General features: G+C 36.2%; 1 protein-coding gene across 2 annotated transcripts in view; it reads left to right on the forward strand.

Annotated features, from left to right (window-relative positions):
- ARK2N (arkadia (RNF111) N-terminal like PKA signaling regulator 2N) overlaps nt 1-26,112 on the forward strand; it is a 63,752-nt gene that overhangs the window by 27,853 nt on the left and 9,787 nt on the right. Inside the window, exon 3 of one of the 2 annotated variants that reach the window (XM_072952294.1) lies at nt 16,009-16,191. The exons of the other annotated variant lie outside the window; for it this stretch is intronic. Coding sequence (XP_072808395.1) covers nt 16,009-16,191 — 183 coding nt within the window. The remainder of the gene's footprint in view (nt 1-16,008; nt 16,192-26,112) is intronic. 2 annotated transcript variants of the gene reach the window in all.

Here is a 26,112-nt window from a genome sequence, read left to right on the forward strand (position 1 = left end):
TTCTCAGTCCATGTGGTCAGGCCAGAGCCGCTCAGCCCCAGCTGAAACCAGGATCTCAGCACTCAGCACTCATCATGCACATTTATGCAGTGAAGTTCATCAGGATAAGCTTTATTTTACCTCATTGTTTTTCTAAGGTAGAGGCTTATGCTTAATCAGCTACCTCTTACTTGGAAATGAAAAAAAAATTTTAAGTAGTAAATCCTTTGTAGAAAATTTTGGAAATAGAAAAATGTGGAGTAGAAGATTAGAATCACCCACAATTCTGCTTTTGTTACCATTTAAGTATGTTGCCTTCCATAATACATAACGAAATTTATTATACTGTGTAGACTTCTTTCTTTCCCTCTAACATTGCATTTTGAGCATTTAACCAAAACACAGTATTCTCCCTTAAAATCATATATGGCTTTTGAATAATTTAGCTAACTATAAAATAACTTCCCTAATGTTGGTCCTTTGGGCTGTTGTTAGTTTTTACTTTTATTGGAAAGAGTGTGAACAAGGTTCTTGACACTTGCTGCCAAACTACTTTTGAAGGCTTTATTAAATTTATACCACCCAGGAGCTTGAGTATTCATCTCATTTTATTCTTTCTATTGAGTGTTTGTTAAAATATTGCTGATGATGGAAGAATTGTATCTAAGTGTTAACTTACATTTCTCTGATCACTAGTGAAGTTGAAAAATCATATTTGACCATTTGTATTCTTCAGGAAACTGTCTGTTCATATTCTTTGCACTTTTTCCTCTCACTACATTTGTTTTTCTTACTGATTTGTGACGGTTGTTAACCTTTTCGGGATTGAATTACTTGGAAAATTTTTAATATTAATTTAAGCAGTGGGGACTCATGGTAGAAGATAAGACCCCAAACCCACATCAGGAACCCCATGACCTTTTTTTTCCTCTGTTGAATATAAAGTGGCTGAAAGCCTCACGTCTCCAATTTAAGTCTCTGTAATCTGATTGTATTTTGGTAGCTACTTAGGAGATTCACTAAATACATTGATAACAATGCACTGAGATGGAGTAATCAGGTGAAAGCTGCCTGAAAACAGTGAAAACTGTTTGCAGCTTAGTAAATGGCAAACAAAGCAGATAATACCTATGTAGTTTTCAGTCTGGCTACGTGGTGGAATCACTTGGGGAGCATTTAAAACTTATGAGGCCCAGACCCCATTCTTGAAGGTGTACAGCATGTTCATTTAATAAGTGTATATGTTATGAAATGATTAGCACAGTAGGGTTAGTTAACACATCTGTCACTTCCACATGGTTACAATTTGTATGTTGAGAAGTTTTAAGATCCATTCTCAGCAGCTTTCGAGTATGCAGTACAGTATTGTTAACTGTTGTTGCCATACTGTATTACATCACCAGAACTCACTCATAACTGGAGAGATTTGTCCCCACTGATCACCTTTGCTCATCCTTGCCACACCCCCCACCCACCCCTACCAAACTACTCTTATGTTTCTATGAGTTTCAGTTTTTTTTAGATTCCATATATAAGTGAGATCATGAGTGATTTGTCTTTCTCTGACTTACTTCACGTAGCATAAAGGCATCAGCATTTTTAAAGCTCCCCCGTGATGACAGTGAGCAGCCAGGCTGAGACCTACTCTGTGAAGCAGTGATATGTTAAGTCTCCCATAGCTAAAAATCATTGTGAAACTGGTGGTCTGCTTCAGTTAAGTTCTGTTACTGGCAAATGGGTATCAAGTTCTGAACAGTGGAGTCCAGTTTTTAAAAAATTAGTTATAAAAACCATAGCACAGTTCTTTATTAATTAATAAACATAACTTTAAAAAATTTACTTCATTTAAGTGATTATTTTAAAAGCATGCATTGTTTAAAAGTGGTTTTCTCTATGCTACAGTGTCTGGATAATGTTACTATAAATTTAGGAGCTTTGCAATCTTAACTGGTGGGAGATCCTTTGGCAGTCTCTAGTGTTAATGCACCAAGGTATGATTTTCAGCCTGCTTTCCCTAACATTTCCAAAAGTGAGTGTCTATAAAAACTTTGTATATGCAAAAGCATAAGTTTTGCTTTTGATATGTCTTTCTCAAAGTAGGTTATATCTTAGTGTTAATAAAAGGACATATGTTTGTTTAAGGTGAGAATATGCTCCCTGTTTTTTTTTTAATATATTTTTTTAGAACAGTTTTAGGTTCACAGTAAAATTGAGCAGATGGTACAGAGAGATTTCCCATTTACTCCTTTCCCAACATATAACCAGCCTCTTCCACTATCCACCCCCCGCCTCCCTCCCAAATGGTACATTTGTTAAAATCAGTGAACCTAGATTGGCACATCATCATCGCTCAGAGTCCATGTTTACATTAGGGTTCACTTTTGGTGTTGTACGCTTTTTTTTGGTTTTGACAATTGTATAATTGGGTTCTCTTTTTAAGACTTCGAAATGTCTTGCTTAGGGGAGGGTATGGCTCAAATGGTGGAGCGTGTGCTTAGCAATGCAGGAGGTCCTGGGTTCAATGCCCAGTACTTCCTCTAAAAACAAATAAACCTAATAATCTGAAACATCAAAGTAGCCATCTGATCTTCTGTCCTAGTCACTTAAGTTTATCCACCACTTATAATCGGGATAAACTTTTTAAAGAAAGTTTTAATATTCTTTACATTTCATTTAGTCTTCCCATAAGCTAAATACATTATACTTTGGGGAAAGGTATGTCCTTCTTGAGGAAGTTTACTTATTAAATGTGAAGTAAGGGGATTGAATGGAGTAGTCAAGGAAAGAGGAATAAAACAGAGGGAATGTTGGTAACCATAAACTTCGTGAGATTTTTGTTTGCTAGGTAGAGTTGGGCTAAAAAATTGTTCCATAGCCTTTTAGGCATTGAAAAGAGATGGCATGACATAAACAGTTCTCATTGTCTAGGAGAAATATCGCTTTTCTTGGTACTGAGACCTGGAAAAAATTTTTTTGCATAGTCATAAAAAGCCACTGTGAGATAAAGTAAACCATATGATAGAGCATTTCGTAGGGCAGTTCTTTGTAAGACTTCTTGTGTAGGTAGTTGGCATAAAACCAAGATTGATTGATTTCATCAGTCAGTCATTCATTCAGCAAGTATTTGAGCACCTACTACGTAGCATAGGAAATGCAACAGTGAATGAAAAATCCTTGCCTTCATGGAACTTAATCTTTTTGGAGGAGACAGATAATAAATGAATTCATCATATGCTCTCAGGTAGGAATATATACTATGAATAATAATAAAGCAGAATATAAGAGATTAGGTAAAGATTGACTAGGAATGGGGCAGAAAAGCTGTTTTAGATGGTGTAGCCAAAGGTGCTCTGAGGAGGTAACGTTTTTAATAGCTCCTCGAAGAAATTAAGAATTCAGTATAATTTTACTAGAAACCCAAAGTATATGGGACCCAAACCAAGGCTGATCTGGCCTAGTTCAAGGATAAAACAGTGAATATGGAGGAGCGTGTCCTAAACTGGAATCCTATGAAACCACTGTTGGACTTGATATTAATAGCTTACACTGTTAACACATTTGGAAAGTGCTGGGTCATGTGGAAACAGGTTTCTTTACTGCAGGACAACTCAGAGCCATTCATGTGTTCCCCAGAGGGGAAGGACATAGTTTGTAGCATATCCAAAACTTAACCACAAAACTTTTTTTTGAGGCATAGCTTTTAGTACCTTTGCACAGACCAGGGTTTATAAAAAAATGACCCAGAGTTTTACACGGATTGTGCATATCTTGTGCAATTTTCCACAAGGAATTTTTTTTTAACTTACAACAAGAGCGTTTGATAAAAATCAATTAGCTGAGGATTACCGTATACTGATTTCATATGAGTCAACTGTCAAAACAACTTTTAGAATTTTTAAGTCAAACTGAAAATACTCGAGACAACTGTGGTTTTCAGTCAAGGCTGTACATTAAAATCACCTGGAGAGCTTAAACCAAAACAAACCTCCAATGCCTGAGAGCCTACCTAGATTTTTAAACCATTCCAGGTTATGTTCAGCAAAGGTTGAAAAGCGCTTAATAGTTAGTTGTACAGTAACAGATTACATAATCCCAGGCAGATATAGTGAAGCTATGAAAAATGGTAGTGTCATGTTATTTTTCTCAGAATTTCTTACTTTTGTTTGGTTAGTGAATTTAAGTGGTCCTTATCAATGGTGTATCTTATATGACTGTTCTTAATAATGCTTATACTATTTTCCTGAGTAAGCATGTCTTAATAAAAATACAATTTTCTGAATTAATAATGTTTCATCAAAAATGACCTCAGTGTCTTTAAAGTTGACTTCCGTTGTGCTGGGGGATCTGAAGGAACGCCCAGGGAAATTCCAGGATTACTGACAGGGGTGCTGTGTGTGATAGGAACTGCATAGGCAGTGTCCTAGAAGAGGCCATGATGCAGAGGCAGACAGAGGAGAAGTTCCGTCTGTGGATGGAAAAGCTAATTCGCCTTGACATTGGCGAAGAGAACAAGCAGCCACTGGAACCCAGGGAACTTAAATTGCACCTAGTTGGCCAAAGAATTTCCCCTGTCACCCAATCAGGTGCTCACATGCAGATGCCTGATTCCCAAGAAGTGCCACAGCAGCCCTTTGGTTCTTACATGACTTGTCAGCATGTTGACAGTGCATTAGAATTCTCAAAAGATTTATTACAGTCTTCCACTTAATTTTGCTGAAGTTGGGAATGTTACAGAACAGCCTTTGAACTTATCACAAAGTTGTGTTAACTCTCGCTTTTTGGATTGTGTAAGAAAGAATATGCTTTTTGCCCCTTGTAAGTTTCTTTTGATGTTTAAAAAAAAGTCTCTTTATAAAAAAAAATTAGGTATTTAAAACAGCAGAACTTGATAAATTTTAGCTTGAGTTTTGTTACCTCTGTTTGGAATATGGAGCTATGTATGATAATAGGAGTGGTCCTTATCTTTATGCTTTTTTCATGCCAAAAATATAAGTAAAACATAAAATAGGGAATCTTAGTGAATCCAGATAGGTAAGTAGTTAATTCCATGGGAGTCTCTTAGCATTTATTCTCTACAAACACTGGTGCCTCCCTTCTAAAACCAGTGGGAAGAACCACGTAATTAATCCCACTCTGGAGGTCTTGAGTGAATGTATTGCATGAACATTTTTGTAGCATTCTTACATGTGATATTTAATGAACTAATTTGTTGTTGCTTGTCTTTAATGAATTCTAATACTAAATAGCATTTGTATACAGAAAGAATGAATTACTTTTTGAGCAAATATATACTGTGTACACACTATGCAAGATACTGTAGGGAAAGCAGATTAGACCAGAGTTTGATCTCATGCATGAGAAAAATAGTATTTTTCATTGCTACATAGATGAATTTTTCTCTTGAGCTTTAACTTAAAGCTCAGTGCCTAAGCCAATAACCTGGCAGACATCATCCACTGAAATATTCTGGTACGCTCATGTAAAGGGTACCTCTAGAAGATACAGATGAATCGCCCACGCTATTAAGGGTATGTATTGAATGGGTTTTTAAATTACTAGGGACTGAGTGTATTAGCTATTGTACTACCAGTTTAATTTTGTTTTCAATCCTTGGACTGAAAATAAATGGCCCTTTGGCATATTAAAGGGCCCGTGGAGCATACCAAAGGGGGAAAAATAGCACAGCATTGAAAGTTTTGCAACATGATAGATGCTAGTATGTGTGGCCTAGGATTGGAAAATACAGGTATTTTATCTTTTCTGGGTTGGTAGAAATAATTTGAGAAACAACTAAATTAAGATGAATTTTAATAGCAATATATAACTTGGCTAACTTTGTGTAAATTGTGCTTTTTACTGGATTTACTTACAATAAAATTTTAGTAGTCTTTCCCCTTCAAATTTATTACTTAATAACTTCTCAATATGAAAAAAGTTAATTTTAATATCTAATGAGGTTGCAACTTTGGAAAAGATCTAATTCTTTGTAAGAAGTAAGGTAGGTAGTTTATTTGGAGTTTCATGTATTGTTGACTCTAGAACAACGGGGGTTTGAACTGCATGGGTCTACTTATAAGCAGATTTTTTTCTTTGCTAAGTATGTACTATAGTGTTAAATGATCTGAGCTTAGTTGAATCTGTGGATGCGGAACCACAGAACGTCAAACTGTGTGGGTTTTTGCCTGTGCAGGGTGGGTCGGGGGGAGCCCCAGCCCTTATGTTGCTCAAGGGTCAACTGTATAAACAATAAAGACCTTTATTTTATTTTAGTAATTTACCAGTAACTTAGAAAAACTTAGAGTCACCACTCTTTCTGTTTAGTTCTATACTCAGATATTTACATCATGTACAGTAACTGTAATCAACTGAGCCAACATATTTTGCTTTTCTAGTTTTGAACTGAAAAATAACTATATTTGTTTTTTTTCTTTTTAGAACTTGATGTATGAGAATTGGGAGTTAACTTTGGGAAAGGCTTGTTAATATACTCAGTTCTCACTTAAGAATGTATGTTATGAATTGATGAAAAAGATCAGAAGTTTCTTTATTGTATAAAGACTACCAGATTTCCTGAACTTAATATTTGACAAGTAAGAGTAAGGTTTGAACACCAACTTGGAATAAATTTCTTAACATATGCTAATCTTTTACATAATGTTAGTATAACTTTTCACCATAAAATATATAGTCTGTTATAACTAATGGATTTTTCTCTGAAATGCCCTTGTAAATTACTTCAGCTAATTTTTTTTTTTAATTAAGTTTTATGTCAGTTGGGAAGAGCATATTGGTTTTGGGTGACTGACAGGTTTTTAACTAATCTATAATTTTTACTTGAATTTGAGATGTTTTCAGGGAACTTTGTTCTGTCTTCACAGATTTTACTAGACATGGACTTTTATATATAAGAAAATAATTTAATTTCAGCATGTTACATGACTACTTTTTTCTGCATGTGTAGACTGCCTCAAGCAGTGTAACAGGTTTATTTTTTGTCTCATGATTTAATATTTCATATATTAAGCATTGTAGTGAAATGCTTTTTATTTTTAAAATAGAAAACATAAATTAGTCTTTCAAGATTAACATATAGACAAATTATAGACAAGTAGTATTGACTAGATGTATTCTAATTCTTGTTATTAGGTAATTGAATAGGAGGTCTACAGATTTCTTTTACCTTTAAGAGAAAAATGTCACTTGGATGGAATTACCAAACACAGGTTTTAATAACTGATATTCAAGGTAACATTTTGAATATTTGAGAAGGAGTTAAGCACTAATAATTTTGGGAAGCCTCTTCTACATAATTTTGGATAAAGATGTGGAAAGAGGTTTTGATAGAAAAGGAACACTAGAATATATTGATTTAATTCACAGAATATATACCAAGATACTAAAATTTATTCGAAAGTAAAATTTGACGTTTTGTGGTTTGGAGAGTTTAACCTTAAGAATAATTTTTTAGGAGACACATATATACAAATTTTATCCTGATTTTTAGTTTCTCACAGTGCCTTGAAAATGTGTTGCTGTCTTAAGGAGTGTTGTTTTGAAAAACAAGGTTTTTTTAATATGAGTTGTGCTTTAAAATGAGTACACATTTTCCAGATTGCACAATTTAAAAATTCCTCTTTCAGAAAAACTTGTTTTTGTATTATGGACATTTAAAGAAGTATCAAGTATTTGGAGTAGTTTTAATACTATTTTTTTCTTAACATGACTGCTGTTGTGGACTAGTGAACTCTCACTGAGGCAAAATCTGTGTTCCTAAAATTATAGTACTTATACATACTAATGCTAAGAAATGGGAATCACTTTTGGCTTATGTAGGCACTTTTATGTAGGTACTGTTTTGGAAGTGCCTAGTGATCGTCTCTTAATTTCCCTAGAATTTTAAGAAGGCTAAGGAGTATGGCCAGTTTGAACTTTTTGTAGTATATAAAGGACTAATGCTGGACAGAAACTTCTTTCAATCTGTAACATTAATCTAGAATTGATTGAAATGCCTTTCATAAGAGTATAGTCCCCTATCTGGATTGTGTCATCTCCCTGATGTGTATATGTGGAATTTAGTTGCTGGTATTTAAAAGGGGCACTAACGGTAAATGTGTTTTCTGATAATCTGTCTATAGACTGTTTTCTGCCTGGTTTGTACTAGTTCAGTGTTTTAGGACATTAGATTCCTAATCATTTTAAGAGAATTTAACCAGCAGATTAGAATTATCTGGTTATTTGAGCCTCTTATTAGATAATAATTGTTTTCAATTATATTGATGCATACATTTGTGCATTATTAAAATTGAGTGTAATAAGAGCTCAATTAAAATTTTAATTTAGTATGCAACGCAGTAAAGTTAAAATCTTAAGATTTAATATTTTGCATGAAGTGTTTTGTTTTATTTTAATTTAGAAATAAAACAAAGGATCTGTCATTTTGGGGCTTCAAGAGAAAAGCCTATTATTTGTTACCATGTCAAAGGAATGACCTAGTGTCAAGGGGTGTGCATGTATGTGCACCCACTTTCAGAATTCGGAAACAATTAATTCTGTATTTTTATTAGTGCTATAGTTGACAGGTTGCTGGAGATAGGTAACTATGCAATAGTCTACAGGGATTTTAATGGATTCAGGTAATTAATATATCCACTCATTGCTTCCTGAATGTGTGCAGGAAAAAAGGTTGCCCACATACTAATTAGGGTGATTAAATTAAAGAGAAAAAGTTATTTTTTAAATTACCAAGTAAAGGTTTGGGACCTCTCGTTTGTTTAATAGTAGACTGAGTAAAAGAATATGCAAGAGCTAGTTTATTTTGCTTCATTTTCTTTGTCATTCCTTACTAGGTATAGCTAGGTATAGCTCAGTTTACATAAGATTTATTAAAATTTGTATGCAAATCAATACTAGAAATGAAATCATTTAAAATGTCTTAAATCTGCTGTTAATAAGGTTATAGTGATTTCTTTTGTTGAGCAAAGTACCCAAGTTGATATTACTGATAATTTTCATTTTTAATACGTAGCTGAATTTGCCTAATAGTACAGTTATATGAAATTTATAGGAGCGATGGTAATGGGCTTCATGCTACATCATTTGTTTAGAATAACAAATTATAGGCAAATTATTTTACTTGATTTTTTAAAATAATTACCTATTTTATTTTGTTTAGCTTGTATTGCTATCCTCTCTTCTGTTTGTATTATTTAAATGGTACAGTGAGGGCACAATGAAAAAGATTTTGTGGAATGCCACTTGTCAGCAAATACAGTATCAGAACAATTTCAGCAAATTTACTAAGCAGAAAATTTATTAGTTTATTACTAAGTTTGTTCTATGAAAATTGTTCTTAAAGAATAATTCTCAAAATCTTCTCCAAAAATGGCATTTATGCCCTCAATCATTGTACAGATAAGAAACTTGTCTTTTTAATTTATCTAGAACAGTTGTATTTGTGCATTAATTGTAAACAGTATGAATAACTTCTGAGTTTCCATACTTTTCATTTTTTTTTCTTGATTTCTGCTTTTAATTCCTCTGAAGTTTAGGAAAGTTAGTGGGGATTGAAACCAAACTGTTAGTATACTAGTACTGAGTGGATCTTTTCATATTATCGTAAATTACCACAGTGTAAACTAGAAGACATCCTGAAAAATGCAGGAATAATAGTCTGCAAGGAAGTGTATTCTTTGGTAATGAAGTCTTATTCACATTATAACTTTAAGATTTGGGAAGAATGTTATCAAATGACTGTGATTTAAATTTTGATTGCATTTTCTCTATATCTTTTACCTAACTGTGCATTTGAAGTGTAACAATTAACCTAGATAAATAAAAATTTTAAAAAAGAAATGTTTCTTGTTACTCTGTTTAGGATCATTTTATATTAGTTATATTAGTGATTCCCTACAAGTTAATTCACACTAGGTGTTCCTAAGTCAAGAAACCTACTTTTCTACAAAGGAATGAATGTTATTAGTATATAGTTGTTATTTAATAAAAGGCTTTACAAGATGTCTTCCGGATAATTTTCAGTTTTGTTGTAGTATTTAAAAAGGAAATAGAAAATACCAGTGTTAACAGAAAAGGTGGAGATTCTTCTTTATATGACATAACTATTAAAAATTGAGAAATATTTAGAAAATAGCAAAATATAGACTACTTTGAGGAACAGTCAGAAAGCTGGAGTGGATGTATCTTTACATAAACATGAGGATATAGCTAAAGTCATGTCTGATTTTTATGTTCTTTGTAGATATAGTGCATATATTTTAGTTTTGTTCTGTAAGATCTGAATCCTTAAAGCAGTAGGTTGTAAATTTGTCCCTGAAATACAAAGATAAATTGGAAGATGGTGACCTTTTCAAGTGCCCTATTTTCTTTATTAATAGGTTCCCTTCAATATCCAGATAAATTACTTGAATTATCTTTTGAATAGCCTCTCTTGAATCAAGTTTTCCCGACTCTGTAGTTAGTGGTAAGAGGTTGAAATTGTTTTCTTTCATGTGATCAGCTTTTCAACTACTCTAATAATCTTGAATATTACACTTTCAGAATTACCTCTTTATCAGTGTCATGGCTGGCAGAATGGCCTGTCACTTACCAATATGATGTAAGAACAGACATAGTCCTTAGAACCTTATTCCCTCTTTGGAAACTGTAACAGCTAAATTTTTAATAATTGAGATGAATATAATGGGAAGAGTACAAAATAGACATTGATTCAGCTTTATTGTTTGATTTTTAATTTTTTTAATGTTTTGTTTGTTTTGAGGGGAGGTAATTAGGTTTATTTATTTACTTTTAATGGAGGCTCTGGGGATTGAACCCAGGACCTCGTGCATGGTAGGCATGCGCTCTGCCTCTGAGCTGTACCCTCCCCTGCTGCTTTATTTTAAAAATGATTTAATGCCTAAACATAAAATTTTAGTGTGTATCGCTGCATTTTATTTCCATTTACACTGTCATCTTAGACTTTTTTCTTTTTACTAAATTATGATATTACAAAGAAAAGATGCACAGTTTTTGGTATAAAATAGCTGTTTTTCTAAAGATGACACTTTTTTGTATAGATTTTTGTCTCCTGGTTGACGTATTTGTTTATCTTTCCCAAGAGATGCTTTGAAAATGACTGTTTTCTATTTATTCAAATTGTTTGATATATATCTATATAGATATATAGATACAATAATACAGCATACATATTCCCTTAAGTATTTTTTCATATTTGCAAATATCAGTTTTCATCTTGATAAATTATTTTGGTATGTGATGAAAAAGCTGTTTTCTTATTGGACAGGCTCTCCCAAGATGCAGATTCCCTTCTGCATCTTTTGAGGTTTTTTTTCCTGTCCCTTAGTCCCGGACACCCACACGTCGTTCCCCTACACCTCATTCTCACACGTCTCTTTTCTTCACCTGGCCACCACGCAGATGCTCCTTCTTAGACTCCTTGGCTAGGAACTTTCTAAGGACTTTTCTTTTAGGTGCAGCTTGTTTTGCATCTTGCTGTCTGGACGGGGCTGAGAGTGACTCCCACCCTCCCCCCGAGCCCTGTCTCTGGGTGCTGTAGGTAGTGGCACTGGGTTCAGGCCCTCTAATGACTGGGACCGCAGAGCCTGGATGGATTTCTTGGGCAGCGAAAAGATACTTTTTTCTCTCCTAGTGAGGGCTTTGGGAGGGTGGCTGTAGTATGTAGTAGGGAGGAGAGAAGGAGTTTATTCTGGGCTTTATTGTATATTATAGCCATTGAAATGAGTCCAGTGAGCAAACCCTGTATTGGTCCTTCCCCCACCTTTCCTTGGGCCTAAGACTTAGCAATAGAGAGGGAAGAAGTGATGTTTCCAAGTGTCTCAGATACAAGAGGAGTTCCTGTTCCCTAGGTCTGGTTAGATTTCATACTGGGAGACTGATAATACTTGTGCTAGTGGAAGGGCTCTCTAAGCAAGAATTATACTAAATAGGAAATAATCCAAAATGCTCTCTATTTGGCTTTGAAACACTTTCATATGAATACATCCAGGCTGACGTTTCACTTCGAACAAAAATGAAAATACAAAAGCCACATGTGTGATGACCTTATTAATCCCAGCAGAGCATTTGCTTTCTAACTTACTGGGTTGATCTGTGACCAGTAGAAGGCATCAGCCCAGTCAGTAATGTTTTCTCAGAGCTTCTCGCATGCAGGCTGTGTGCAGTACAATTTACATTCAAAGATAAGCAAACAGATAAATAGAGCAGGTGCTGATTATAATGGAAAGGTAGGCAGTAGACCTGTATTTGAACTCTGATTGTGTTCTGTGTTATGTCTTCTTTAACCCTCACCATAAACTGGGAAGAACCAGTTGAGTCATAGAGTTAAGAAGAGGTAGAGATAGGCAGGATTTTAACCTATATATTTGCTGCCAGAAATCACAGGCAGGATTTTAACCTATATATTTGCTGCCAGAAATCTATGTACTTCTATGCTGCTCCTAGTCTCATCCTGTATATTCCCTGTTGCCTCACTACTGAACAACTAATCTATTCTGGTTTCACCTATGTAGGACTCAAATTTCTCATCTGTAAAATGAGAGTGGTAAATTATGTATTACTCTATGTAGTTTTAAAGTTCTTTGGTTTCGGTTGTCAACTTTGAAAAGAGGGATTTGTCGGAGATAAACGAAGTAAAGGATGTTGGGTTTTGTTTTGCTTTGTTTCTTGTTTTTGTGATTTGAATCTTTTCCATGAGGTATAGAAGAGAACATATTTGACTAAAAGGAAACTCGTTCATAAAATTAAACATTCATTGACAGTGATACAGAAGGTTTAAGTTCACGTAAGAGTAAACCTCCCGGTATTGGCAATGTGTGATGAGCAGATACGTCTGTATTTTGGTATTTAAAAAGTTGAAACCTGTTTGTAGGCAAGATCAGTAAGAGAATGCAAACCTATCTAGCATAAAATGGACAAGTTGATATTCTTAAATAAAATATAGTCAGAAGATTGCTTGACCTTTTATGTTTCTTGCCTTGTAATTGTAATGAGCAGCAAAAATGTCAAAATGTTTGAATTTGGAGAAGAAACAGCACTTGGATTAACCACAGACCAAATAGTTACTAAATAATTGTGTTAAATTTACCTTTATAGATACATGCTTTTAATGATTAAGAAAAACTAGTTAAGTTCTTTATTACAAATTGATGTTTTAAGATTGACAGACACCAGAATTAGCAAATGGGAGACTGTGCAGTTTGGATAACCTTGTATGTTGTAAACATGGAATGTTTAGTGACTAGCTTTTTAATTGGAAATGTTTCCCATGTGTATTTTTACTTGAAGTGGCTATTTTGATGTTTTCGGATGTCAAAATAATCTTAGCAGTGCAGTTGCTTTTAATGGCATAGAGGAACAATCAAATGAGAGGAAGGACAATATCTCCATGTTTACTCCATCCTATCATGAATTGATAGGGTCAGATTGGAAGCATAGATAGCTGCTTCTGTTATTAATGTGCTGACTTTTCCTAACTCCTCACTGGTTTGATTTTTTTTTTCCTTTAAGAGATACTTAGCTTAAAAGGACCTTTACATGTCTCTCTATTCTGTGTTGCAAGAACTATGTTTTTAAAAGAATATCACAAATTCTTCCCATCAGTTAGCTAATATTCACTTAGTGGTTCAGAGTCCAAACCTTGATGCTAAGTGCTTTAAACATACCTTATTTAATGTTGGTTTGCGAATGATAAGTGTAAGATAACCTTGGAACACAAGACCCTTAATTTGATTTCTCGTTGGAAGGCATGGTTGGAAAGGCAGCCATTCCTTTACTCTGTTAAAAGTTTATATAGTACTGACTTGTCATTGTTTGAATATCCTGGATATGAAAAATGACAGTGATAATTTAATTCAATTTTTAAGTGTGATTAAAATGTGAAAATATTACTGTCTTTGTTTATGATGAATACTAAATTTAAGCTAAGCTATAAGGTGTGCTGTTTGGAAATATGGAAGATACAAGAATGAAGCCAGATAACAAGTTTATGCTTGTATTTCCTACTGATGAAGACTTTCAGACAAGTTATTTCCATGGGTAGGTGATGTTACTCTGCATGTACATATACACTTATATTTTTTGCATGATTATACATGTAGGAGTGGTACAATTTTGACTTGACTGTTGACCTGCTGCCTCAATCTGGTGGTTGTGGGGGGATGTGAGGGCAAGAGGTTGTGAGTGGTGGTGGTGAAATAAATTTTAAAATAAATCACTAATTTTTTGCAAGCACAAAACACTTAATATAAAAGCCCTTTCTAAAATAGAACATTTGGTCAAATAGTCAATATTGTACTTGACCCTCATATCTTCTGCAAACGAGTATTTGGATGTCACGCAGTATCTTGATTCCATAGTAATCATTTTGAACTCTGACGAGAACTCCATGAATGATACAGCTTTCTTTTCTGTTTTAGAAAAGAAAAACCTCAAACATGAGCCTTTTTTTTTTTTTCGCTATTTGAACTAAAATCCATTACCAACCAATACCGAGGCCACTGTGTTCAGTTTTGTGAACTTGACTTACCCTTTTGGGAGAATTGAAGGTTATTTTTAAGTAGTCAACTGAAATGATCATGATCGTCAGAATTTCGTATTGTGACATGTCTGTTCTTTATACAGTGGCACTTAACTCTTTTGCTTTTATGTTTGGTCATTTTTTATTTTAAAAATGTTGCTACATTTAAAAAAATGTTGCTACATAAACCTGTGGTTTGGGAACTTAATTTTATGGGACAGATACCCCAACTGTGTTTTATGTTTTGTTCAGTCAGTGACAGTTTACACAATGGATGTTTGTATTAAAATGGTAGTCCTTCATTGTGTTCTATTTTAATGGTTCATTGGCATATGTATTTTTTCATAGTCAAGAGTTTCATAAAATAGGTGTATTTAATTAATGTTAATTTGTTAGGTGATGTTAAAAAATCTTTTTAGGAATAAATGATTTGCTTGTACTTCATAAATATAGCTGTTGAGGGGGAGAAGCAGCATTCTTTTACTTGTTTCATTCTAAAATGGAGGTAGTGGTAAGGGATGAGTTTCATACTTGAATGAAAACTTTATTTTTACTTTTTGCTGTTATATTAGAAAAAGGGTAGCGTTAGCATTTTAAAGCATTTATCTTTTTTCTACAAGCATGAATATTTAATTTAAAATTCAACATGAATCACTGCAGTGTAGTTACTTCAAAACTCAGCTGCCTGATTCAGCTAGTTAGGGTGACTTGGAGGTGGAAGGAATCTCTTATTTTTCCACTGAGAATTTTGATAGCTTCCTCTAAAATAACCCATAAGGTTGTGTATCGTTTCCTTAGTGTGAGCTGATTGTCTTTCTCAGCGAAAAGAAAACAGAAATAACCCTCACAAGACATCCAAAGCAAAACCCTAAAGATGGGTGTTGTGAGTCCTGTCTTTTTGTAGAATGCTGGTAAAATGCCTAACACCCCTGATGTTATAAAAGGGCTTTACTGGAAATAGATGTCAGTCAAGTAGAGCTCTTCAAGTAGGAAAATACACACTTGATTTTCTCCTCTGAACCTGCTAGGGCCTTGTAGTACTAACTACTAAGAGAAAGCACTAGATTCATTCTCTTAAAAAATATGAATTGAATTTTAATAGGTTGCATCAGTTTTTTTTTTCTTCTTTAAAAAACCAGTTTCACTTTCTCTGTGGAGTCACCCCCTTTTTCTTAATCTTTTGCTCTTTAGGAGTGTGGCGGGAATTCAGTGTAACTTTTGTTTAGTATAGTCTTGTCTTTGTTCTTCATAATAACAACCCTTTCCCTCCTTCCCAAATGTGTCCCTCATCTTTGTAAGCTCGAATTATCTTTTTCACTTTCACATCATGTGCACAATATTAGATTGTATAAAGTGCAGCTTTTCTGACCAGATAAAATAATAAGATAAAGGCTACTGGCACTTAGAGGGCTCTTAGTTGCAGAAGTATTTTTCACCCCACAAGTTAGATACAAGTATACATTTTCTTTCCTCCCTAGATGGACCTCCAGTTGTAGCTCATTATGATATGTCTGACACCAGCTCTGAGCCAGAAGTGGTAAATGTGGACAATGTATTGGCGGCTGCAGTAGTTCAAGAGCACAGTAATTCTGTAGGAGGCCAGGACCCAGGAGCTACCTGGAGGACCAGCGGGCTTCTAGAGGAGCTGAATGCGGAGGCAGGTTGGTCTCCCTCCCCTCCCCCTTCTCTCACGGTATAATGTGCATGTGTCCTGGCAGCTGTTCCCTTGTAGTGGACCCTGCTGAGGAGAGCAGGCCAACTAGAGATGTGGCAGTAGATGGTTGTGGCTGTCCAGGGTGCTGTTTATATTGGGTAGCATGTCGTTTGTCTTTCCTAATCAGAAGAAAGCAAAAATGAGACTACCCAAGACAGTAATTGTAGGCACAGGTGGATTTCAGTAGATGTATTTCTTGAATTAAAAAATGCCTAATGTATGTGAAAACCACCCAGATGGCCTAATACAACATGTCTCCCTCCCCCCCAATCCATCCCCACATCTCAGTGGTTTTGCTCACTTAATGATGCACAGCGACCTTGCAGTTTGGGGAGGGAGCTGTTTCAGTTTGCCCTGTGGGGCTGTTCCAGTGCAGTGATGTACAGTTTCTTCTGCCTCTCAGTGTGCAGTGTCCTTGTTAATTCCTCTACAGTAGTTCTTATTTTGTCTTTTCCAACCCCTTTCTTTCAATTGCTGTCTCTGTTATTTCAGGAATATTCTGCCCGTCTTGCACTGTTTATCTTGGTTCCGTGATGATTAAGAGTGATTTATGTTCATTAAGAAACCCATTGCTATTAACCTTTGAAAACTTTGCACTTTGAAAACCAAGTCTCCTTCAGTATGTTCCTCAAAACTCTTTCTTCCACATTCATTCTAATTTAAACCTTTTTCTAAAAGTTCTAGTACTTAGGTTTAAGAAAAGAGGTGGAGGGAACTGAGAGACGGACTGCTGCTTAGTGTGTGTTTTCTTACTTTAGTGTTTTAGAGGGATTATAGTTTTCCAGTTAAATTATAAATTGCATTGGCTTAATCACTACTTAAATATAATTTTTATGGGAAATGAGTTTTATATTATAAAAATAACAATAGGTTTTAGTTTAGAACTTTTTATATTGAAATTGTTAGAAAGTAAAAAAGGAGACAACTCCACATAACATTGCTTCAATTTTTCCTTTTATAATCTTTGATTGGGACTAAATAAAAATATATTATTTGTTGGGCTTCTGATTAATTTGTTGTGACTAATTTTGGAACAGGACCTGGGTTTAGTTTTAACTGTTATAACTGTTTACTGCCTATTTAACCTTGGACAAGGTTCTCTTTTGGGGTTAAGTCTTTATGTGTATAAATACTTTGCTCAACAAGGATCTTTTAAGTATTTGTTAATATGTATAAGTATTTTGAAAAGAATTAAGCAGTAATACCTCATATCAAAGAAGAGTAGTTTGCCCACATTTTGTGCAATATACATTTCTAAGTTACAAAGTTTCTTCTGTATATTTTCTTCTTCAGTTTTACTTCCCTGTTTCCTTAGTCTTGCCATTAAATGTAGACAGACCACTTTATGGCAAATTCTTAGGGAAAACATGAAAAATTTTTTTTCTCTTCATATAGAGAATTTTAATGTTAGTTTGAAACATGAAATTATTAATATTTGACTTTCTGATCCACAGCAGATTCAGCAGTTTCATATGATTCAACCTAATTGTTCAAAGTTTGGGGTCTTGATGTATCATTAAAGTCACTAGCATTCAGTGGAGGTGGTTAGCATTACATTTCAGGTTCAAATAATAATCTTGTAATAATTTCAGGTTAGTTTGATTATAACATCACTAGCCATTGTGTGCTTAGCTCTAAGAAATAAAACACGGCAAAAATATGTGAGGAGCAAAACACCCGTGGCTTCACTCTGTTCTGCTCTCTTTTCTTCTCCCCACTCTGAAGCTGTCTTGAATTCAGCATTTGACGTTTGGTGTTCCTGTGCCTTTCTTTATACTTTTACTGCACTTATTTTGTATTTGTACGCAAGCATGTTTTAATACTAATTAATATTGCATAGAAGGTAGTGATCTGCAACTTTTTTAGCTCAATACATTGTGAAGTTTGTTCTTGTTGATAGCGTGGCTATGGTTTATTCACTTTTAACTGCTATTAGTATTCCACTATATGAATGTATCATAATTGATTTACCCATTCTCTTAATAGACGTCTAGGATGCTATTCCAAATGATGTGGCCATTAACAGTTCCTGTACATGTCCTTTGGTACATGTGTGGGATAGTTTCTCTAGGATATAATATATAGAGAAAGCATATGTGTGTATTGGGCTGAAAGTCATATGTAGAGTTGTGTGTCTCACATGGACATCACTGGTCAACAGATCCCTGTGATACTTTCTTATGAAGCCACTTATTGGCTCATTCAAAGCCTTTTTTAAAAAATATCTGACATGCAGGTATGTGAGTCATTAAAAAAACTTAATAATACTTTCTAATCTTGTAATAATTGTCATAGTGGGAACCCATCTTGCAAATTTTAATATAGTTAATATTGCAGCAAAATGTTCTTAGACTTTATGCTCGATTGCCAGTTTATAGTTTTGAGACTTGGACTGTCAGTATCAATTAGTTGGTCATTCTTGTGTTTCAAGTTTAAGATAAGTTCCAATAGTTAATCTGAGTCCTCTTTCTCTTCTTCCCAACAAAATAAAAACCCAGTCACCAAACAGACTATTTGGTGACTAATTAGTAAGAGCATCTCAGACCAGGTCTACAGCCCCGCTCCATTAGGGTCACATGAACAATCATTAGAGACAGAGCAGCAACTTGCCTCTTTTTCTAAGCAATTAGATGATATTCTTGTATGGAGAATAGTTTTTACTGTTTAGTTTTAGTTTCAACCAAGGCAAAAGAGTTGAAATTAGGAAAGCCATTGGTCAGCAAAAGACCTAAACTTCCCATTTCAGTTCTTGCCATGTTTACTCTTTCTTTTTCACTTGATGCTACAATTGAAGAGTGTAGTAGGTGGCAGCCTGCTGCCGGCAAACAGCATGGTTTTGAAACAGCAGCCACTTAGTGACCTAAGTGAGACTATGTGACCTCAGGTAAATTGTGTAAAGCCTCATTTTCCCCTGTCTACAAAACTGGGATAAAACTAGTATCCACCCCAAAAGGTTATTGCTACCATTATGTGAAATAATAGATATAATGTGCTTGGTGCAGGATACAGTACCCAGCAGGCCCTCAGGAAAGCTAACCTGCGTCATGTTAATATATTGATGCTGAAGTAGACTAAGGACATGATTAATGGACCCAGAGAGTGGATTTCTAATTTACTGTCCTACCCTGGAATGAGTTGCTCTTGCTGCAGGATTTCCTAAACTTTTCCAGAGCATAGACATTCCCCTGGAGTGCTTATAAATATTCAGACTCCTTGGTTTCTCCCTGAAGATCCTGTAAATGGATCAGAAATGGAGTCTGAGAATCTGTTTTTAATCATCACCCCCAGCTAACTTTCGCGTGGGACGTGTTTAGGAAACTGTATCAGCGTATGTGAAAATGGCTGAATTTTTGTTGATTGCTAGTAATAGCTCACTGTAAACATAAATGCAGTTGAAGCCAAGAGAAGCGGAAGTCTGAAGTGCTCTTGATGTGGAATGCTTATAATTGTTACACTAAATTTAGTCTCACCACCTCCCCAAAATTAAAAATTCTAAACAAATGATCTCATTTTTTCCATCAGCCTTCTTATCAAGAAGGTAGGCTAAGCATTTTTCCCCATCCTTAAAATAGGGATGGTAATCTTGATTTGTCCATAACATGATCTTAGCTGTGACGTAGAGAAACCAGTCTTGGGTTTCCTGTTCTTAGAGTAGGGCGCTTTATCATCAGACCAGAAAGGCTATGTTTCTGTTATTAGCACTTTAAAACCACTGTGTCAGTCTTGTGAGGGGGATGACATTTGGTAAGGTTCTTCTTGCTACACATGGACTGTGAGATTTTAGATTTTCGACCTCCTCTTCTCCCACTTTTTCAAGTTGTTTTTAACTACTAAAAAAAAATCTTAACATACTGTAATAACTTGCTTGTTTTAAAGCTAAATGAGTGGTGACTTAAGATAGTAACCTTTTCTGTGCCTGACATGTCACTGTCATCCTTCCATGTGCTGCAAATAGGCTTAGGACTAGTTCTTAGCAGATTTACAACTTAAAAAGTCGCTACCTGATTTTTTTTGAGGACAAAAAGAAAATGTTTGCCATGATAATTTAGGTATGACTTTTTTTGTTCGTATGTTTAAGAGGCCTGTAGTGGGAGGACAGAAATTCAGAATTTTCTCATGGAGTGAAAGTAGTTATCTTTCCAAAGAGCTGCACAGGCAAAGACCTGCACAGAGACAACCAGCTGCCACAGTAACCAAATATAAACCCTCTGCTTTATTTTCAGTTTAATATGCGGTCATTGTGGTATTTACATTTTTTTTCTACAAGGCTTATTCTTGTCCTTGAGCAGGAATAGGTTACTACCATGACAGTCTTTGAAGAACCTCATAGCATTTTGGACTCACTTTTTTGTACATGCTTTAGGCACTGCTCTGCTGTTGGATTTCTTTGAGGTCAAAGTGTGGGGGCAGTGTGTGTAGGGCCAAAGACCCGAGAGTGTTGGGCTCCATACAGGAGCCACCAAAGGAATGTGTGACTTGCTGAAAAGGGTTACACTGAGAAAAAAGGACTGATTGTCCTGGCTCTGAAATAGAGGACGGGAAAAGCATTCCTGGCTGTTGGAGAATGCTTTGGTATCCCTCATGGAAGATGGCGTCCCGCAGCCTTGGTGTGGGTCCCAGTTGACTTGTTATCTGAGTGGCACAGTTTATTTAATAGCTCTGATAGGAAATGTGGCCGAACGCTCACCCCATTGGTTCAGAGTTGTAAACACTCACCAGGAAACTTGTCTGTCACCCCGCCACCCCAGCCCCGTTTTACTTATACCAACTTTTGGACTAAGCAATAAAGATGATGGCTACCAGAGCAGACCTTGCTTTTAAATGACCAGTTTTAGAGCATCATACAAGTACTTTAACAATAATAAATGCCAGCAGGGTTGGATTGTAAATTTTATGGCCAAAATTGTACTGCGAAAATGGTTTGGATTGATCTAATAATGTGAAGGCAGTATGTAAATTATTAGTTTCTAAATCTATAGTGGGTGAATAAAGTTAGAAGAATCGTAAATATTGGTGACAATTACCTTTCTTAAGATATTAAAAAATTATGAGCAAAGGTAGCATAATAATTTTTCATTTCTTCACTGGAATTTGACACAACACTGTAAAATGATTATGAATCAATAAAAATGTAAAAAAAAAAAATAAATAAAAAAAAAAAATTTTCATTTCTTCCCCCTTCTTAAAAAAAGAGGGCAGAGCGATGATGGTCCCTGATATGAAATCAGGCTGTGTAGGAGACAGGATCAGGATGCAGGGCTTGATCAGTGAAGACTGGTTGTGCACAAATACTGACCAAGACACTTCACAGAACATCCCACAGATCAGAATTACAAATTAGAGCTACGGAAATAGAACTGGGCACAGAGATACTGAGAATTAATGAATTCTGTCGTGTTCTTGTATTTTTTAAATTATTGTTGTTTAAAAGCATTAAGTAACCAAGGAGGAGGAGCTGGTTATAGCAGCCGCAATGCCTTCCCACCCGCCTTTTCAGTTTGGTTTAATTGTTGGCTCCTTTGTTTTTAAGTTGGTAAGGGCTGAGCCCCTTGTTGCCAGTCTACCACAGGGGCCTGTAAGTGCCTCTTGGGGCACTCTACTCCTTGCTTCTTAGTAGGTATGGAGAGTTTGGGGGTGGTTGTCCGTATGAGCATTCATACAACAATGAGTAATAATGATGGCAGGACTTAAAGTGGGGGGAGAGAGAGAAACCAAGCCAAATGCCAGTGGTGTTTCACAAGAGTCAGTGTATGGCAGTGGAAGGGGAACTTCCTAGAAGGTAACCATTGCTGGTGTAGATACATGAGGATGGAGGATGGTCATTTGCAAATGATCCTGATCCCCAAACCGAGGTGTAGGCGTCATGAAGCCTGCAAGAGGCTGGGTGGCATTTTCAGGAAAGTCAGATTCCCACAAGGAAATGAAGAGAAAGTTCTGTGCAGTTTTCCATAGAGCTGGCATTCCAGAGGGCAGTGGAAAAGTAAAGGTGAGCAGTAGGTGGATGGAGCAAAGGACAGTAACAACAGGATGGGGGGCAAGACAAGAAAGATGGATGGTCCCAGAAGGCTGTGTTCTATGGGTGGCTAAGAGGGTGGAAGTACAGTGTGTTACTTCTCATAACCACTGGTTTTCCTCTTGCAATGCTTTCTCCTTTTGCACTGGGCGCTTTCCCATACTCTCGTACTGTTATTTCCACTACACCGTTCCTCTGCCTCATTGAACCCGTCGCCCAGTCTCTTTTCAGTCCCCTTCTAGCTGCACTTCGTTCCCTCTCTAGCACATGTAAGCCCAACCCTCCTCTGCTGTGTGCTCGGCTCCTTAAGCCGGCTTTCCTGTGGTGCCCATCCGGCCACGCCTCATCCCTAGAGGCACACTGGGAGCCCTTATCCAGGCTGGGGGAAGTCACGTAGTCGAGCATTAAGGGTCATGTTAATTTCCTAATCTGCAGCTTCATCCCGGCTCTCAGTGCTGCCCAGCCCTTTCCGCCTTTCCTTAAGCAGGATTTTTTTCTTCATAGTGGCCACTTCACTTTTCTAAACCCCTGCCCTGCTGCTGGTACCCACACCTGTGCTCTGCAGATGGCCTTGCTACATCCTTTACAAGATAACCTCAGCTTTCTGCTGTCAAACCTGTTTGTTCTCTGCCTTTTTTCTAAATGTTGCCAGGTCTAGATACGGTAAGTAAAAACACCACACACACACACACAGTCCATTGCCCTCCTTCAAACCCCTTTTCCTCTCAGTACCATCTTTTGCCAGACTTGTAAAATGCGTCTGTTCTTCCTTCCCTTCCGTTCTTCTTCAGCCTACTTTGCTACATTAGTTTCAGCCCCATCCTTCCTCTGAGGCTCCCCTTGCCAAGTCATGTATGGTCATCTTATCGCTAACTATGGTGCGCTCTGCTTAGTGTCTCCTCTTATCAGACCTTTCTGCTGGGCACTGTTAAGCACTTCTTCCTAGAAATGCTTTGGGTTTTTGGTTCCCTGGCTTCATGCCTTCGAATTTTCTTTCTCTTAACTTTGGTGAGCTGCTTCTCTTCCTGTGCTCGTCCTTTAACTGTTGGTGTTTGTCAGGGTTCTGTTTTAGGCCCCCTCCCTTCCCCTAGATGACCTTTATCTTCCCACCTACTGGGAGGACAAGTCAGATCTGTTATTTCCTCTCTAGACCTCTGACGCGAGCTTTAGGACAGCAGTACCTCCAGCTGCCTGTTGAACATCTCAGAAGCATGCCCTTATCATGTCCTAAACATCCACTCTCATCTGTTTGTTGGTGCACTGAATGGCACTGTGTCCAGTTACCTAAATCAAACACCTAGGCATCATTTTTTATTTCCTGTGTTCTTTCATTTGCCTGATTCCTGCCGTTACTCACCCTTTGTACTTACACAAACAGGTAATTCCCCCTTTTGTTTCTTTCCTAGTTCAGCCACAGTCATTCCTCGCCCAGGAAACTAACAGTCTGACTGGTTTCCTTGCCATTAGTAGTTCCATTTTCCATACTCCAAAAGAAAAAGATTTTAAATACAAATCAGATCATGTCACTCCTCTGCTGAAACCTTCATTGACTTCCGCTTCTCAAGGTCAAGTCCAGACTCCTTACCCATGATCCGACCTCTGCTGGCTTTGCCAGCTCATTTCTCATTACTCTTTTTATTACCATTACCCCGAATCTCACCAAACTTTTACACCCTGAACAGCACCATAGTTCCCTTAATGCTACTTTCCCTCACCTGTGCCTGCTCTTCTCTGAGAGCTGTGTCCTTGATCCTTGATTGCTCTCAAGGCCAGGAAACATCCCTTTCCCTCCTGCATGCAGGGCATCCTTTACCTCCCTATTAGAGTAATTTTCAAGCCATAATACAATGGACTGCTTTTTATTATCCCTGAATATGTTGTAAGCTCAGTGAGGGTGGAAACTGTGCTTCCCTTGTTTGTTCCCTATAGTATTTCTAGCACTGAGCCCAGTGTGTAGCATGTCATAAACAAGTATCTATTTTAGAAACAAACAGATAAAGTAAACGGATACAGCTGCCCAAAGCAAGGCTGCTCAAGATATTGAATATGGGAAAGTTTCAAATTTGAAAAAAAGGGGGGAGACTGTCAACTTGTATTCCTCCCTAGTGGTACAGTAGCAACGGTGTACATGACAGTTGTAACTACAGTACTGAGGTAGAAACTGGATAAAAGACTTAGCCACAAGCAAAGTACTGGGGTCAGAGCATACGTTATGTTTACCAAATCTAGACTTAACCAAATTCCACGTAAGTGTCCACCCTAGATTTAACAAAACTGTCTGGTGGGTGCCACCTTTTATGCTTGTAGGGTTCAAAGATACTGCCTGCTGCCAACATTGCATAGAATCGTATCTAGATTATTCTTAAATATAGGAGATTAACAAGCCCATGCAAACTGTAATATAATTCAAGCATCCGTTGTATCTAGAAGCCTTAAATTTTAATCTTCTGTTTCCCATAAGTACATCATTTTCAATTGAAGAAAAAAGTAAAACTAATATTAAAGACATAAAAAAGACCCATAGTCATATTCAAACTTGATTACTTTTCATTGCTTTTAATCAGCACCTACATATTTTTATAGTATTATACATAACACTTTGTATGTTATGCATACACTTTTCCCAAGTTTCTATATAGCACTGTAGTGACTTATCTTTGGACATTGTAGCATTTTGCTTAAAGATTTTTCTTTTTTTTTTTAACATTTTTTTGAGTTATAGTCATTTTACAATGTTGTGTCATTAAAGTTTTTTTCTGTTAGGCTAAATTCTCAGAAATGGGATTATAGGGTCAGAGAATTTAAAAATTATAAAGCTTTTGCTTTGGGACTGTCTATCATGTTCCAAGAGAGGTACAGTAAAAGTTGACAAAAGTGTGAAGGTTTCTCAATGACCTTGAAGCACTGGAATGAATGAGGTGAGAGGGAAGGGAGTGTGTGTGTGTACAATCAATTTATATTGGATTTTATGGGATGTCACAAAGAATTTTTTTTTAATAAGGAGAAGTAATTTTGTATCGGGTGAAATGTATTTAAGTAAAAATACCCTTTAAAGAGTAAATGAAACGTGTACCTATTGCAACTCTGTCTATTCCATGTTAACTTCTAGATATGAAATTCATACTTTTACATCAGAACATTCAAGAACTGGGTACACAGGCTGAATTTTAACTCTCGATTGAATTGTTTATAGGGCTGAGTACTTTGATGCCATGCCATTAGCCTTTATTGAGAGTGAGTTCTGTGAAGCTCATGTTTTCTGTAATGTTGGCAAATGTGTTTTATTGCACCATGGGCTCGATACTTTATGAAGACTTTTATGAAAAAGTCCTTTCGTGCCCCAGTGCCACAAACTGCTTATGTGGTTTGTTTTTCGTCTGATCAGAACTGTCAGCAGCATACAGGGTATGTTTTAGTTGGTCAGAGTGAAAATTGTGATCCTTCCCTGTTAGACAGGATTTTGTCAAATTTACATTCCTCTAGAGAAAATTGTTAAAAGTGTTTAAAATCGAGAGAAAATTGTTGAATCTTTCATAAGGCATCCTAGTATAAATATGATATTAATGATTCTATTATTTATTTCCTTTGTGCCTTTGAGCTCTTGTGGTTTAGAATTGTGTTCAATTAAAATGATAAGCAGTAGAGAACCCCAGGTGACTTCTAGGTGGTGACAGGCATGACATATGACATGCAGGTCATTTAAAAGCAGATGAGAGTTGAATGCAAAAAGCATTATGGAATAAAATAGAGTGTTATCAGTTTATATATAGCTATATTTAGATATACATGTTTGTCAGAGTACTCCAGAGTTTTTCTCCTAAGGAATGGGAGTAGAAAGTGAGAGACTGGAGTTCT

This window comes from Vicugna pacos, chromosome 30 (genome assembly GCF_048564905.1).
Source record: "Vicugna pacos chromosome 30, VicPac4, whole genome shotgun sequence".
Taxonomy (NCBI): Eukaryota; Metazoa; Chordata; class Mammalia; order Artiodactyla; family Camelidae; genus Vicugna; species Vicugna pacos.